Source organism: Scyliorhinus torazame, chromosome 11 (assembly GCF_047496885.1).
Source record: "Scyliorhinus torazame isolate Kashiwa2021f chromosome 11, sScyTor2.1, whole genome shotgun sequence".
Lineage (NCBI taxonomy): Eukaryota > Metazoa > Chordata > Chondrichthyes > Carcharhiniformes > Scyliorhinidae > Scyliorhinus > Scyliorhinus torazame.
The window spans coordinates 57,043,345-57,061,365 of record NC_092717.1 but is presented as its reverse complement, the minus strand read 5'-3'; the positions used below and the strand labels follow the sequence as shown (position 1 = coordinate 57,061,365).

At 49.9% G+C, this 18,021-nt stretch overlaps 1 protein-coding gene across 13 annotated transcripts in view; it reads right to left on the bottom strand.

Moving 5' to 3' along the window:
* Nucleotides 1–18,021, bottom strand: part of LOC140385293 (cAMP-regulated phosphoprotein 21-like) — a 646,047-nt gene that overhangs the window by 118,279 nt on the left and 509,747 nt on the right. For 10 of the 13 annotated variants that reach the window (XM_072467301.1, XM_072467302.1, XM_072467300.1 and 7 more), the window contains 2 exons: nucleotides 17,373–17,477; nucleotides 12,130–12,378 (listed from right to left, as the gene is read on the bottom strand). In XM_072467301.1, coding sequence (XP_072323402.1) covers nucleotides 12,130–12,378; nucleotides 17,373–17,477 — 354 coding nt within the window. The remainder of the gene's footprint in view (nucleotides 1–12,129; nucleotides 12,379–17,372; nucleotides 17,478–18,021) is intronic. The other 3 variants (XM_072467307.1, XM_072467308.1, XM_072467311.1) reach the window with 1 other exon arrangement.

Genomic DNA, 18,021 nt, shown 5'->3' with positions numbered 1-18,021 from the left:
GAATAAGATTATTGTGTGCTTCTCAGGTCACAGAATAAGGAGATAACATAAATGTTAACCTTGAATAGGAGAACTGAATAGGCCCTTGTCTAAGGGACCTTAACTCCAGACGACAGACAGCTATGTTGACCCATTATTGGTCAAGACCCAAGCCTACCTCAAGATATGAGATGTAGTTTGAGAAGAAGCAGTGTCTGAAAGCTGAAAAAACATGCGTAGTCAGCTAAAACCAATAGGCTAATTCATATTTCATTATCAAGAACTTAGAGACAAATTGGCTATTTTCCAACAATTGGCTAAGGTGAGCATTCAATTTGGAAGGTCTAAAACAAGAAGCCATGTTGGGCGGAGTGGAAGAACATAGAACACAGTGCAGAAGGAGGCCATTCGGCCCATCAAGTCTGCATCAACCCACTTAAGCCCTCAATTCCAGCCTATCCCCGTAACCCAATAACCTCTCCGAACCTTTTTGGACACTCAGAGCAATTTATCATGGCCAATCCACCTCACCTGCACGTCTTTGAACTGTGGGAGGAAACCGGAGCACCTGGAGGAAACACACGCAGACACGGGGAGAACGTGCAGACTCTTCACAGACAGTGACCCAGCGGGTAATCAAACCTGGGACCCTGGAGCTGTGATGCCACAGTGCTATCCATTTGTGCTATCGTGGATGAGCAGAGGCAGACAGACAGACAGAGACGTAAAGAAAAAGATGTAGGCAGCAAGGGGGAGAGAGGCAAAGGCAGAGAAGAACTGAGGTGGGAAGAGAGGAATGAGCTGAGAGCTGTGGTCTGAGAAGTATGGTGAGAAGTCTGTTCAATTATTAAAGTTAAGCATTATTCTCTCACTGTTAATTACTGTTTATTGCTGTTAATACTTTGCTTTTTATCTTTCTGACTTGTTACCTATTTAATGACCTCACGAGACGTTGAGATCTGAATCCTGCCATTGTGGGTGGGATCACCAGTTTCAGGTGTGTGCCGTTCAGTGCTCATCCCCACAAATGGAAACCAGACAGAACGGCACTTGTGGAGGTCTCCCAGGGGATCAGAAGCCCCCAGGTGTTTGCCCCCTGGGCAGGGTTGCATCTTGGCACTTCTAGAGCCATCCAGACACCTTGGCATTGCCAGATTGGCAGAGGAAGGATACCAGGCTGGCAGTGCCAGAGTATGTGGCTGGCATTTTTCCCACACTGGGACTCAGGGTGCCCTGCATGTGTGAGGTAGGGTGCGGGGGGCCCTGAGGATGCCCTTATAGAAGAGTTGGGACTTGAGGGGGTGCGGAGGTCGCATTGGGGAATCAAAAAATTGGGATGTTATTTTTGGCTCGCTGGAACTTCTTGGTGAGGAGTTCCCCGCTGGGGCCCCAAATTGAAATAGATCGTGATAGATAGCGTGGTGTTTCTCAGCGCATTCTTAAACCCATTTGACCATGCGAGACTCCGATTGCGCCACGTTGCGAGATCTGGTTAGGTATTGCGAGACGTTGTCAGGAAGCCCAAGGGAGGCCTCTCCCGACATTTAGCGCCAGTGTCCCGCTCCAATTCTGGTGGTTAGTGTGGGACTGTACTCAGTCCCACAATAACCCTACATGTGCCAGATCCTTATGCAGGGCTTCTCCTCAGTATTCACAATGCTTCCAAGTGTCATATTTTCCATAAATTTTGAAATTGTGCACGTACAACAAGGTCCAGATAATAAATACATAACAGGAAAAGCAAGGGTCACTGACCCCTTTCCTCCAGTCCCAAAATCCTCCATTAACCACTACTCTCTGTTTTCTGCCACTCAGCCAATTTTATATCATGTTGTTACAGTCCCTTTTATTCATGAGCTATAACTTTGCTCACAAGTCACTTGTGTGGCACTGTATCAAATGCCTTTTGTAAGTCTATAATAACAGCAATGCCCTCATCAATCCCTTGTTAACTCATCAAAAAACTACCGCAATTTGGTTAAACATTATTATCCTAAAATAAATCCATGCTGGCTTTCATTAATTAACCCAAATTTGTACATGTTAAGATTCATTTTGTCCCAAATTACTGTTTCTAGAAAGTTTCCCACAACCAAAGTTAAACTAACTAACCAAAAGGTTAGGTGGGGTTACTGCGTTACGGGACCAGGGTGGAGGTGTGGGCTTAAGTAGGGTGCGAGGGCCGGTGCAGACTCAATGGGCCGAATGGCCTCCTTCTGCACTGTAAATTATATTGCTATTGACTGCACTGCGGTTGCTGGGCTTATCTTTACACTTTTTTTGAACAAGGATGTAACATTTGCACTTCTCCAGTCCCCTGGCAAAAACACTGAGTGGGATTCTCCGTTTCTGAGACTAAGTGTTTCCTCCGACGCAGTATTCGTGGACATTCACGACAGCAAAACGGGCACCGAAATTGGATCAATTCAGCGACTGTGGAGGGGCTAGCACCAGCGTGAAACATGGAACACAATTGATTCCAAGGAACAACGGTGCAGGATTCGATAAGCCCGTGATTGACACTTGAGAGACTGACAAGCTGTAGCCACATATACACACTTCACTCCCCACACACACTCATCCCAGCCAACAAGATGGCACTGGTTGTGCTGGAGCGTACCCATACAGCTGATGGGTTGGCTGGGGCCAGAGGGCACCTAGGAGTGTGGCTTGGGCAGACACCTATGTGGCCCGTGACCCTAAGTTCACAGTGAACTGTTAGCGGCGTGTGCAGCTGCATGGCTGCCTTGCTGGCTGTGCCCGTCCACCCTGACCCCACAGCCCACTACCTAGCCACCCAAGATACCTATCCCGGCCAGTGGCACAACTGTCAGCAAACTAAGGCAACGTTGGACACTTTCCGTGACCCACCTCTCTCTCCCTCAGCAGCCACGACACTGGTTTCACGATTTTTAAATGCACAAGTGAACTGCGCCGTCGGGAACTCAGCCCATCAGAGACAGAGCATCGAGGAGGCCCCGGAGAATTCTGGGTCGGGCCCACTAATGTCATGCAAACGATGTTTACAGTACGTGCGTTCCAGACCGCATTGACGCCACTGTCAAGGCGACAGAGAATTGCGATTCGGCGTCAAATCGGCGGCCGCCGCAATTTTAGTGTCGGAATCTATTCTCCGACCAATCGCATTTTATGATTTTGCCGTCAGCCAACGGAGAATCCCGCCAGCTGAAGCTAAGGAACACTGAATAATGATGGCCAGTGCCTCCATAGTTTCCACATTCACTTCCCTCAGTTTCCTTGGATGCTCCTCATCAGGTCTTGGTGCCTATCAACTTTAAGTTTTAGGTAGACCCAATACTTCCCCCTTAACAATTTTGAACTCTTCTCATGTCTGAATTACTTTCTCTTTAATCATGGTTTGGGTAGCATCATCTTGCTTGGTAAAGACAGATGCAAGATTTGAGAGAGCAAAATGTTGGCATGGGTGTATCCAAAATAAAACTTCACTTGTAAATATTCCACATTACATTGGTTTCACTTTGTTCATGTGTACATCATTATTCTTTGTTGAGACTAGCTTAGTCAAAGAGCTAAATGTACTGGCATACCTCCTGGTTTGCATTGACGCTTACAGGGGAGATAGGGACCTTCCCTTTGTGTGGAAGCAATGTTTTTTCTGTTCACTCTTCATTGATTGGTCATGTTAGTGTCCAATATTGCAATCACCACTCTGTGGGATATGGCTGAACTTTGAGGTACAGTTGAATCTCCCTTCTCTGCACTGTAAAGAACTGATGCACGAGGACACCAAGGTCTCGCTGAGTATCCACCCCTCTCAATTTCACCCATTCAAATAATAATCTGCCTTCCTATTTTTGCGACCAAAGTGGATAACCTCACATTTATTCATGCTTTACAGAATCTGCCATGCATATGCCTATTCACGCAGACGGTCCAAATTCCACTGAAGCATCTCTGGATCCTCCTCACAGCTCTTCCTTCCACCTAACTTTGTACAATCTAGTTCCCTCATCCAAATCATTAATATATAATGTGAACAGTTCGGATCCTAGCACAGATCCCTGTGGTACCCCACAAGTCACTACCTCCCTTTTTGAACAGTGTGGAACAGATTAGCTACCCTCCAATCTGTAGGAATAATAATAATCTTTAATAATAATCTTTATTAGTGTCACAAGTAAGCTTACATTAACATTGCAATGAAGCTACTGTGAAACTATTCCAGGGTCTAAGGAATTTTGAAAATGACCGCCAATGGATCTACTATTTCTAGGAATACTACCTTAAGTACTCTGGGATAAAGATTATCAGGCCTTGGAGATTTATTCGCCTTCAATCCAATTACTTTCCCGAAAACCATTTCTCTACTAATACCAATTTCCTTTAGCTCCTCACTAAAATTTGTACTTCTCAGAACTTCCAGTACACGATTCATGTCTTCCTTTGTGAAGATAGAAGCAAAGTACAAATTTAGTTACACAGTGAGGTACCCTCAATAATGATGCTTAGAGATTAAACTGTAAAGAAGGCTTTATTAGGCTAATAACTATGCTACAGATTTGGACGAGAGCTGACTGCTATACAGACCATGAGGCAGGCCTTTATGTATGGCTCCCAGATGGGCGGAGCCAGAGGCGGAGTCCCCAGGGTTCCAAGCCTGGTCTTAAAGGGGACATCACCTTACATGATGATAAGGCAGTAACCGTTCATCACATTCACCCCCTGTTTAAAAAGGAGTCCGGCGGGGGTGAAGTGCCATCATAGGTCCATCCGTCTCAGCGGCCGGATCGTCCTCCTCGATCTCCTCAGTTCGGGCGGTGGTGCGGCGGGCACGGACGTCCCGGTTGAGGGCACATCCGGGAGCACAGCGGTCGGAGCTTCGGTCCGGGTCGGGGCAGAGGAACTAGGCAGGGCCGGGGGTAGCAGAGCCGGCGGGGTGTGTAAAGGGGGGGCGCACGGTAGGAGCTCACCAACGGGTGGTAGGGCCGGAAGGGGGTGTGTTGTAGGGGGCGACGGGTCCTGCAGGGGAGCGGCGCGGAAAGGGACGTCTGTGGTGGAGGATCCAGCGGGCGCCAGATCCCGGAGGGAAACCGTATCTTGCCTGCCGTCGGAGTACTCCACGTAGGCGTAACTGGGGTTGGCGTGGAGCAGTCGGACCTTTTCAACTAGGGGGTCCGTTTTATGGCTCCTCGCATGCCTCCGGAGAAGAACAGGTCCCGGAGCCGTAGGCCAAGGTGGAAGCGAGACCCCAGAGGTAGACTTCCTGGGGAAGAGAAACAATCGCTCATGAGGGGTCTCATTTGTGGCCGTGCAGAGGAGTGACCCAATGGAGTGTAGGGCATCGGGTAGGACCTCCTGCCAGCGGGTGGTTGGGAGATTTCTCGACCGCAGGGCCAGAAGGACAGCCTTCCACACGGTCGCGTTCTCCCTCTCCACCTGCCCGTTTCCCCGTGGGTTATAGCTGGTCGTTCTGCTCGAGGCGATGCCTTTGCTGAGCAGATACTGACGCAGTTCATCGCTCATGTACGATGTACCCCGGTCGCTGTGGATATAAGCAGGGAAACCGAACAGGGTGAAGATACTGTGCAGTGCCTTAATCACCGTGGCTGAGGTCATGTCGGTGCAGGGAATGGCGAATGGGAAATGGGGGAACTCATCGATCACGGTGAGAAAATAGGCATAATGGTTGGTGGACGGGAGGGGCCCCTTGAAGTCCACACTCAGTCGCTCAAAGGGGCCCGAGGCCTTCACGAGCCGAACCTTGTCTGGCCAATAGAAGTGCGGTTTGCACTCCGCACAGACCTGGCAGGCCCTGACCATGGCCTTGACCTCCTTGGTTGAGTAAGGTAGGTTGCGGGACTTGATGAAATGGACGAGCCGGGTAACCCCCGGGTGGCAGAGGTCATTGTGGATGGCTTGCAGGTGGTCCTCCTGCGCGTTGGCGCATGTGCCGCGGGACAGGGCATCTGGGGGCTCGTTGAGCTCCCCTGGACGATACTTGTTATCGTACGAGTAGGTGGGGAGTTCGATCCTCCACCTCAAAATTTTATCGTTTTTTATTTTGCCCCGTTGCGTGTTATCGAACATATAGGCGACCGACCGTTGGTCGGTGACGAGGGTAAACCTCCTACCGGCGAGGTAGTGTCTCCAGCACCGCACAGCCTCCACAATGGCTTGTGCCTCCTTTTCGACTGCAGAGTGTCGAATCTCGGAGGCGGTGAGGGTTCGGGAGAAGAACGCTACTGGTCTGCCTCCTTGATTGAGGGTAGCAGCCAGGGCGATGTCTGATGCATCGCTCTCTACCTGGAAAGGGATGGTTTCGTCCACCGCGTGCATGGCGGCCTTGATGATGTCGGCCTTGATGCGGTTGAAGGCCGATTGAGCCTCAGCCGAGAGGGGAAAAGTGGTGGTCTTTAGGAGTGGGCGGGCTTTGTCCGCATACTTGGGGACCCACTGGGCGTAATAGGAGAAAAGCCCCAAGCACCGTTTGAGGGCCTTGAAGCTGCGGGGGAGAGGGAGTTCCTTAAGGGGGCGCATGCGGTCGGGGTCGGGACCGAGGACCCCGTCTTCCACGACATAGCCGAGGATGGCCAGCCGGGTGTTGTGGAAAACGCATTTGCCCTCGTTATAGGTCAGGTTAAGGGCTCGGGCGGTCTGGAGGAACTTTTTGAGGTTAGCGTCATGGTCCTGCTGATCATGGCCGCAGATGGTGACATTGTCCAAGTACGGGTATGTAGCCCGCAAACCGTACTGGTCCACCATTTGGTCCATCGCCCTTTGAAAGACGGAGACCCCATTTGTGACACCAAAGGGGACCCTGAGGAAGTGGAAGAGCCGGCCGGCTGCTTCGAAGGCAGTATAGAGGCGGTCTTTTGGTCGGATGGGGAGCTGGTGGTAGGCAGATTTGAGGTCGACCGTGGAAAAGACTCGGTATTGGGCGATCCGATTTACCATTTCCGCAATGCAAGGAAGGGGGTACGCATCAAGCTGCGTGAATCGGTTTATGGTCTGGCTATAATCCACGACCATCCGTTTCTTCTCCCCGGACCGGACTACCACCACTTGCGCTCTCCAAGGGCTGTTGCTAGCCTCGATGACCCCCTCTCCCAGTAACCGCTGGACCTCTGACTTGATAAAAGTCATATCTTGGGCACTGTAGCGCCGGCTCCTGGTGGCGACGGGCTTACAGTCGGGAGTGAGGTTAGCGAATAGCGAGGGGGGTGCGACTTTCAGTGTCGCAAGGCAGCACACCGTGAGGGGGGGCAAGGGTCCGCCGAACTTCAGTGTCAGGCGTCGGTGGCTGCACTGGAAATCCAGTCCGAGCAGCAGGGGGGCACAGAAGTGAGGGAGGATATAAAATTTGAAACGGGTGTATTTGGCACCCTGGATCGAGAGATCCGCAATGCAGTACCCCGTGATTTGTACCGAGTGGGACCCAGATGTGAGGGCTATGGTTTGGGATGTGGGATGGGTGCGTAGGGAGCAGCGCCTTACCGTTTCAGGGTGGATAAAGCTCTCCGTGCTCCCGGAGTCGAAGAGGCATGCAGTGTCGTGCCCGTTGACCTGGACCTGCATCATGGAGTTCTGCAGGTGTTTTGGCCGAGTTTGATCGAGGGTGATCACACCCAGTCGCGGGTAGTCGGAGTCGTAAAATGGCCGCTGCCGTTGGTCGCACGTGTCGGGTCGAGAAGATGGCTGCCGACCAGATGGCCGCTCCCATGATTCGCACGAGGCTGATGACGCGTCAGAAGAGGACGTGTCGGGTCGGTGCGCAGCAGCATTGCGAGGCCTACGGGCCCGAGAGCCTAATTTTCGGGCCGGCTGTTCTTTGTTTTTCTGGCCCCTGGGTCTGGCCAGGCAGACCCTCGCAAAGTGCCCTTTCTTCCCGCAGTCGCTGCAGATCGCGGAGCGGGCTGGGCAGCGTGGGCGTGGGTGCTGGCCCTGCCCGCAGAAGTAGCAAGGTGTGCCCCCATGGTGAGCGGGTCGCCGTGTGGCGCAGGCCTGTAATACGGGCGAGTCTGTGGAAGTCCGGGGGGGGCTGGCAGAGTCCGTACGTACCCAAGTTATGTCGGGCCACCTCCAGCGAGGAGGCGAGCGTTAGCGTCTCCTGGAGGTCTTTTGCCCCGTTTTCGAGCAGTCGCTGCCGGATGGAGGTCGAGCGGATGCCGGACACGAAAGAATCTCTGATGTGCAGGTTCATATGGACTTCCCCTGTCACATCCTGATGGTCACAGTCCTTGGCCAGCGCGGTGAGTTTCTCAACAAACTCGTCGAGCGATTCCCCCGAGCGCTGTCGGCAGGTAGAGAGCAGATGCCGGGCGTGCACCTCATTGACGGGTTTGACAAACCGCTTGCGGAGCAACTCAATCGCTTCCTCATAAATCTTCGCCTTTTCGAGCGTGGCGGAGATTCTGTGACTCACCCGGGCGTGGAGTAGACGCAGCTTGCGTGGCCCCAGGATGGGAGTCTCTGCGGAGTCCAGGTAGGCCTCGAAGCACCGCAGCCAGTATTTTAAAATTTCCTTTGCCTCCGGCGTTCGTGCTTCCAGATTGAGCTTCTCTGGTTTTAGGCCTGCGTCCATCCTGAATCTAGTTTAGCCTAATAAATTGAGGTACCCTCAATAATGATGCTTAGAGATTAAACTGTAAAGAAGGCTTTATTAGGCTAATAACTATGCTACAGATTTGGACGAGAGCTGACTGCTATACAGACCATGAGGCAGGCCTTTATGTATGGCTCCCAGATGGGCGGAGCCAGAGGCGGAGTCCCCAGGGTTCCAAGCCTGGTCTTAAAGGGGACATCACCTTACATGATGATAAGGCAGTAACCGTTCATCACACTCAGACATTTCTTTGTTCCCCGTTATGAATTCTCCCGTTTCAGACTGTAATTTGTTGATAGTGATAAAGAACGTACATTTATATAGCACCTTTCATTGCCTTGGACATCATAAAGTGATTTCGAGCCAAGAAGCATTTTTTGAAGTGCAACCACCGTTGAAATGTAGCAGCTAGTTTTCACACAGCAAGATCCCAGAAGAAACAACAACAAAATAATCTGTTTCAGAGGATGATAAATATTGGCCAGGGCCCTGGGGAGAGGTGCTCCTGTTCTTCTTTGAATACAACCATGAGATCTTTTACATCCACCTGGTGGGACTTCAGTTTACTGTCTCATTCAAAAGATGGTAAGCCTCCTACAATACTGTATTCCCCCAATACTACACTGGAGTGTCAACCTGGATTAGGTAGTCAAACCTCTGGAGTGGGACTTGAACTTACAACCTTCTGATTCAGTGATAATCTGAGGCTGCCATGAGAATTCCTCAGATCCTGGGTGATATGGACAGATCTTTTGCATTCATGCACCTCCTTCTGTGCTGTTACCAATCACAGAATGGTAACAGCACAGAAGGAGGTCATTCAGGCTCTTAATAATAATAATCACTTATTGTCGCAAGTAGGCTTCAATGAAGTTACTGTGAAAAGCCCCTAGTCGCCATATTCCGGCGCCTGTTCGGGGAGGCCGCTACGGGAATTGAACTCGCGCTGCTGGCATTGTTTTGCATTACAAGCCAACTGCTTAGCCCATGGTGCTAAACCAGCCCTTTGTGCCAGCTCATTCTCACTTCATCTACCAAACCATTCTATATGTGGTTGGCACAGTATAACCATGAAACACAAATGCTTACTTCCCCAGTCTTCACAACTACATATGCACTGAAACCAGCATTAACGAAGTCAAATCACAAATTTTCATGACACTGAAGTAGTCCCACAGCAACATTAATAAAGCGTCTCGGGAATATGTGGGAATCTAGAGATTCTCGGCTCCTGTGATTTCAGCAAACAAAGGAACAAAGAACATACAGTGCAGAAGGAGGCCATTCGGCCCATCCGAGTCTGCACCGACCCACTTAAACCCGCACTTCCACCCTATCCCCGTAACCCAATAACCCCATCTAACCTTCTTTTTTTTTTGGTCACTAAGGGCAATTTATCATGGCCAATCCACCTAACCTGCACGTCTTTGGAGTGTGGGAGGAGACCGGAGCACCCGGAGGAAACACACGCAGACACAGGGAGAACGTGCAGACTTCGCACAGACAGTGACCCAGCGGGGAATCGAACCTGGGACCTTGGCGCTGTGAAGCCACAGTGCTATCTACTTGTGCTACCATTATGGGATAAGAGGGTGAGTCGGGACTCCAGACACTTATGCCCCAATGTTGTCAGCACCATTTCAGAAGTTGGCATTTCAGACCTTCTGCAATTTTTTGTGGAGTTGGTCCAGTTTTGGAAGGTGATCTGAATCACACCAGCGCAGAGGGGTCATGAGACATGGGAGAACCATGGATTGGAAGTGGGACCAACAGGAAAGATAAGTACAAAAACTGCTGCCAGCTTGCCATGTTGCAATGAAGTGTTGCATTGCAAGTTATGCATATTTTGAAGGATTAGTTTTGAAAAAGTAACCATTAAATAATGTAATTTCTAGGTTGTCACCTCTGATATCTGCCAAGTTGTAAAAGGAACGGACGGCATTGACAAAGTGGAAAAGTATTCAGATGCATTACAGTACATGGTCCATTGGATAAAGAGTTCTTTTGCATTGTACAATAGTTGAATCCAGATCTGTAAGTGTGAAACGTGCACATGGTTTTGTTTTTTCCCCCACAAAATTCAGCTCAGCCATCTTTATGGCTGTTTCAAAGCTTTCACAGATGGCTGAGCTGGCTATGTTCAAAGTCTTTAAGGAATCAGCTCCCGTGGGTTTGTTGACACAATTATTCATTTGGAATCTCATTATAAATGCTTGGCAGGGCTCTGGACATACTAATGGATCAGCTCAGTGGGCGTTGTTGACACAGCTATCGAAGAAAATGTGAGATAGTTTATTTTGATATTTTTATGAACTGTTAAGAGGATATTGCCTTGCCAAAGATGTGCAGATCCCAAGAATGAATAAGACTAAAGCATGGACAAATTTGTAGAAGGAAACATGTTGATGATTAACTCCTTTAAACAAGTAAGGCTTGTTGCCTCGACTTCTCCTTTCCCCTTTATTTTGTGCGTCTTGTTTTTATATTTTTCTGTCCATTCCCATACAGTATCACATATTGACCACTAAAAGCAAACACTTGGATCCACCCTCAGTAAAAAATTAGGAATGACACAAATCAACAAAAATATGGGCATGTGATGCACATTCTTACACTCTTGCCAATATTACATTGAGGTGTCGAGACAACCACCTTGTGTATACTAAACACGTGCATTATGGAGACAAGAATGGGGATGTTAATATATAACTAGTTCATACCTAGGGGTTTAGCTCAGTTGGCTGGACAGCTGGTTCGTGTTGCAGACTGAGGCCAACAGCCCGGGTTCAATTCCTGTACCAGCTGAGGCCCACCTTCTCAACTTTGTCTCTCGCCTGAGGTGTGGTGATCTTCAAGTTAAATCACCACCAGTCAATTCTCCCCCTCAAAGCAGCCTTTGGACATAGAATCATAGAATCCCTATAGTGCAAGAAGGAGGCCATTCAGCCCATCGAGTCTGCACCAACCCTTCACAAGCACCCTACCTAGGCCCAATCCCCACTCTAGCCCAGTATCCCCACCCAATCTTTGGACACTAAGGGACAATTTTGCATGGCCAATCCACCTCACCTGCACATCTTTGGGCTGTGAAGGAAACCGGAGCACCAGGAGGAAACCCACGCAGACACAGAGGGAAAGTGTAAACTCCACACACTCACCTGAAGTTGGAATCGAACCCGGGTCCCTGGCGCTGTGGGGCAGCTGTGCTAATCACTATGTCACCATGCCGCCCCATCTGGGACTATGGCGACTTTACTTACTTTAGTATCATACAATACATGCTACATCAATTAATGAAAGGGGTACGTTCCAATTGGTAGCAGATACAAAGATTCAGCAAGACATACTGTCTAATATCTTCACATTACAGAGAGCATGCTCCAACATGTTACTCCATAGTATTTTCTTCATTACTTTGAAGATAGTATGGATAGTGGTAACCACTGTGTCTATACTTACTTACTGTGTGGAATTAGATGTCGTATAATCATGCATCTGAATTTGAGATTCAGCAGTTCCTTCCCATTATTTAAGCAGGCTATTCCAATCCCATTTTATTTACATACCTGTGCAGGTGGCTGTTGTACATATCCTTGTGGTGGCTGTAGCACTTGCTGAGATATGGGTTGTCCAGATCCAGTAAAACCTCCTGGGGGAAGCTGTTGGCTTGGTGATGCCATGATATAGCTAGTTTGCTGAGGTGGCTGAGGCAAGATTGGTGATGGATAGACAGAACCAGAAGGTTGTTCAGGTGCATCTCCCGATGACTGTCGACTTAAGCTCATCTGATTAAACTGGGAAGCCAGGTCTTCTCGCTATGATGTAGGCAGAAAATAATAATCAATACTGATTGCTGAATAATACACCTGAGCGAAATAATGAAACAAAAAATCTGATGACAGAATGTACTGCGTGCAACACGAGCATCACCGCAAAGACACCACAAGACTGAAAACACCACAATAAATCATGCTCTGTTTGGCTCCATGTTAAGGTTAGTAATCACAATGAAAGAAGTTCTGAATTCAGTAACTAATTTTCTGAACCTAAATGTGTCCTGAGCTGACATTTATACACAGCCTCGTCCATTAATAATAATCTTTATTCTTTTCAAACGTTAGAAGGGTATTGAACGTCATTATGGCACCGGCAGAGGGGAAGGAAACAGAGGTGGTTGTGGCATTGGACGCTGAGAAGGCGTTTGACCGGGTAGAATGGGGGTATTTGATGGCAGTTCTGGAGCGGTTTGGGATTGGACCAAGATTTGTGGACTGGGTAAAGCTACTATATAAGGAGCCGAGGGCGAGTGTCCGCCCAAACAACATCAGCTCGCGATACTTTTCTCTCCACCGTGGGACGAGGCAGGGATGTCCTATATTCCCCCCTGCTGTTTGCACTCGCGATTGAGCCATTGGCCATCGCATTAAGAAGTTTGGGGGTATGGAAAGGAATAGTGCGGGGGGGGGGGATAGAGCATCGGGTGTCCTTATATGCCGATGACTTGCTGTTTTACGTGTCGGAACCGACTGCGTTGATTGGGGGAATATTGGAGCTGCTTCGAGTGTTTGGGTCTTTCTCGGGGTACAAACTAAATCTAGACAAGAGTGAGTATTTTGTGGTGTCTCAGTCGGGGGTGGGGGCAGGGATGGGGGGGCTGCCATTCCGTAGGGCAGGGACTCACTTTAGATACCTGGGTTTGCAGGTTGCCCGGGAGTGGGGGGGGGCTCCGCAGGTACAACATTTCTAGTTTGGTGGGGAGAGTGAAAGCTGATTTGGCAAGGTGGGATGGTCTCCCTCTGTCACTGGCAGGTCGGGTACAGGCGATTAAAATGAACGTGTTGCCGCGATTTCTGTTTATTTTTCAATGCCTGCCGATTTTCCTGCCAAAGGCTTTTTTCGGAGAGGTTGAGGGAAGGATTTCTTCGTTTATATGGGGAGGAAAGGTGGCCAGAGTTAGAAAGGTGCTGCTACAGAGGGGAAGGCAGGGAGGGAGTTTGGGTCTTCCGAACCTGGGGCGAAATTCTCCCCCAACGGCGCGATGTCCGCCGACTGGCGCCAAAACCGGCGCCAATCAGACGGGCATCGTGCCGGCCCAAAGGTACGGAATGCTCCGCATCTTTGGGGGCCGAGCCCCAACATTGAGGGGCTAGGCCGGCATTGGAGGGATTTCCGCCCCGCCAGCTGGCGGAAATGGCGTTTGTTGCCCCGCCAGCTGGCGCGGAAATGCGGTGCATGCGCGGGAGCGTCAGCGGCCGCCAACAGTTTTCCGCGCATGTGCAGTGGGGAGAGTCACTTCCGCCTCCGCCATGGTGGAGACTGTGGCGGAGGCGGAAGGGAAAGAGTGTCCCCACAGCACAGGCCCACCCGCGGATCGGTGGGCCCCGATCGCGGGCCAGGCCACCGTGGGGGCACCCCCCAGGGTCAGATCGCCGCGCGCCCCCCCCAGGACCCCGGAGCCCACCCACGCCGCCTGGTCCCGCCGGTAAATACCAGCTTTGATTTACGCCGGCGGGACAGGCAATTTCTGGGCGGGACTTCGGCCCATCCGGGCCGGAGAATTGAGCGGGGGGTCCCGCCAACCGGCGCATCCCGATTCCCGCCCCCGCCGAATCTCCGGTACCGGAGACTTCAGCGGGGGCGGGATTCACGGCGCCCAATGGCCATTCTCCGACCCGGCGGGGGGTCAGAGAATGACGCCCCTGATGTATTACTACTGGGCGGCGAATGTGGAGAAGGTGCGGAGCTGGGTCAGAGGGGTTGATTCCCAGTGGGTCAGAATGGAGGAGAGTTTGTGCAGGGGGTCGAGATTGAAAGCACTAGCAACAGCGCCGCTCCCGATAGCCCCGGGGAAATACTCAGGGAATCCGGTAATAATAGCTTCATTGAGAATTTGGAGGCAGTATCGCCAACACTTCGGGTTGGGAGCAGGGTCAAGAGAAATGCCGATTCGGGGGAACCACAGATCTGAGCCAGGGAGGTGGGATGGAAATTTTCGGAAATGGGAGGAGAAGGGGATTAAGACACTAAAAGATTTGTTTATTAGGGGTTGGTTTGCAGGATTGAAGGAGCTGGGAGCGAAGTATGGACTGGAGCAGGGGGAAATGTTTAGATACATGCAGGTTCGAGATTTTGCCAGAAAGGAGATACAGAGCTTCCCGGTGGATTCGGCCTCCACTATGCTGGAGGAGGTGCTGACGACAGGGGGACTGGAGAAGGGGGTAGTGTCAGCGGTTTACGGAGCTATTTTGGAAGAGGAGAAGGCACCACTGGAAGGGATCGAAGCAAAGTGGGAGGAAGAGTTGGGAGAGGATATGGAGGAGGGGTTCTGGTGTGAGGTGCTCCGGAGAGTGTATGCCTCCAACTCGTGCGCGAGGTTGGGGCTGATACAGCTGAAGATGGTATACAGAGCACACCTCATGAGGGCGAGGATGAGCCGATTCTTTCAAGGAGTAGAAGATGTGTGTGAACGTTGCGGGGGCCCCCGCTAATCACGTTCATATGTTTTGGTCCTGTCCAAAGCTAGAGGATTACAGGAAGGAGGTTTTTAGGGTAATTTCTAAAGTGGTGTACGTGAAACTGGACCCGGGCCCCCGGGAGGCCATATTCGGTGTGTCGGACCAGCCAGGGATGGAAATGGATGCGGAGGCAGATGTTGTAGCCTTCGCCTCGTTGATCGCCTGATAGGTTGGAGAGCAACCTCTCCACCCTATGCCCTGGCGTGGTGGGGGGACCTGTTGGAATTCTTGACTCTTGCGAAGGTTAAGTTTGAACTGAGGAGAAGGATGGAGGGGTTCTACAATTCATGGGCATTATTCATTATGCACTTTCAAGAACTGGATAACATTGAACATTAGTTGGGGCGTGTAGGTGGGAAGGCTGGGGGCTGTGTGTGTTCATGGCGACTATGGGTGATCCCTAATTCCTTTTTGTCATTTGTTTATGTGAACATGTGGGCTAATGGTTGGGGTTTGGTGGGGGGATGGGATCATTGTTATTGATGTGGGGATTGACATATTTGTTACTGATTATTGTTTATTGTTGGTGGGTGTAAATTTGGGAGAAAATGTGAAAAAGGAGGAGAATAAAAAATATTTAAAAAAAAAAATCTTTATTATTGTCACAAGTAGGCTTACATTAACACTGCAATGACGTTATAGTTGTGCCTATTTAGTGGTTAGAGGAGGGAAATATGACTGTTTTTCTCTTCTTTAGCCCAAGGTCAATGGTAAAACCCTAACCACTGCCTCAGCTGTGATTAACCAGCTCAGTGCAGAATCCTTAACTTTGTGTGGATAGTCTGTGTATTGGATAAACTCAATCGGACAGATCTTGGGCGAGATTCTCCGTTTCGCGACGCCGATTTCGTAATCGGCGGTTGGGCGGAGAATCCCTTTTTACGACAAAATTGTGGGGAGGCACAATTGTGTGTACGCAGGTTTCATATGCCATGCCCCTTCATAGCGATGCGTGCCGCATGTTGTTGGCATGGCCTCAGAACGTCACCTGAAGGCCCTCTCCCAATGCACCGCCCCCGATGGGCCGAGTTCCCGACTATCCCAGCTGTGCGGGAACCCGGCATGGCGGCTGTGGACTGTGTCCAGCACCGCTACAGTCGGATGAGAGCCCTGCTGCTGGCTGGGGGGGTCTTCCACAAGGGCTGGGGGGATTGGTGGGGGCTGGCCAGGGGGTGGCGAGCGAGTGTCCAGGGGGGCACTATCTGGCAGGTCGGGTCCGCGCATGGCCGGCTCCATGTTGTACGGCGCGACTGTTGCAGTTCGTCGTCATGCAGCATGCACGGCCACGGACCCGGCAATTCTCCAGCCGTTTATTTAGTGGAGGCCGGGTGTTTTACGTGGCGCGGCTGCTAGCCCCTCATCGGTCAATGCACTGGTGAGGTGGCGCCTCCAATTTTTTCCACATAAAACCCCACGGATCCTCCGCACTTAGCCTTAGAATCGGAGAATCTGGCCCCTTGGCTTTGTGTCATCGTGGTAGTGGTTCAGCAGCCTATTTTACATCTCATCAATTTCTATTCCTATTGAGGCCAATGGAAGTACAAATTGGGAGAGATGTAAAGTAGGCTGCTATTGTCTCTTTGCCCATAATCATATAAAATCAAAATCTATCCCTTAGGGTAATGTGGGGAAAATGTGGGCACATCGTTAAACTTGATGTCAAGTCCATTTCATTGACAAATATTTCTGTTGATCTGCACAAAAGAAAAAGGAACAGAGTCTTCTAGACATGGTGAGTTGCTTCCCAATTTCTGGCGTCCCAGAAGCGTAAGGTGCAACAATTCAGTGAAAATAACTAATACTGATTTACCGACATGGAAATTTGGAAAATGCAAAACACTTTAAAATATCATTTTTCTGGGGCGGCACGGCAGCGCAGTGGTTAGCACTGCTGCCTCACGGCACCGAGGACACAGGTTCGATCCCAGCCCCGGGTCACTGTCCGTGTGGAGTTAGCCCATTCTCCCTGTGTCTGTGTGGGTCTGACCCCCAAAACCCAAAGATGTGCAGGGAAGACGGATTGTAGGCGGATTGGCCATGCTAAAATTGCCCCTTAATTTCTGCTTCAGTCTCAACAAAGAGTCAAACAAGTTTCACACACACACAGCAAATATTTCAGCAAGTAATACAGATTTACCCCTCAGCCATGAACTGCCAACTACAGTTAATGCAGTGAACAATCACCACTGAAAGTGAAGCAAAGCACACAAGAACATACTGCAGTTACAGTTATACGCATGTTGCAAATGTTCGAATTACTGTGTAAAAGGGATACAATTAAACTGATCAAGTACCACAGGAAACTGCTGCGTTGGTGAAACTGGCAGGAGATGCTGGGGAGGGTAAGGAACCGTTGGATACTGGACAGACTGGGAAGAAGGCTGCATGGGCTGAACAGGCTGAGAAGGAAATTAATCACGAAGGTCAGACATAGAAAATACAATTCAGAGATATACAAACAATAGAAAATCAAAGGGGAAAAAAAGAAATCACATTTCCCAGTGTTAAGATATTAAGAAGTGATAGCTCTTTGTATTGATTAGTACGCATTATTATACATGACACATATTTCAACAAAGTCAGCATTTAATGACTGAGCAAAACTGCAGATTGATTTGGAAGAAGAAAGCGTAAAGAGATTAAAGAAAAAAAAGAGGGAAAAGAAGCTTCAGCTGAAATATTTAATTTTATTTGAATTTGATTCCGGTCGAGCAGTGGAGTAAACAAAGTAGGTCCTGAATCTTTGTCGATGTCGAAACAAATGCGGTTCTGCTGTAGGAGATTCCGGGTAGAAATTCACCTTGGGCAATTGGACAAAGCAGATTGCGGCAGACCTATCACTTATTGTACAAGGTGCCTGATATTCAGTTCCATTGCAACCAATGGAATGAAGGGCACGATTCAGTGGTCTCAAAAGTTAAAGTCCGTTGGCACTTGGAGCGG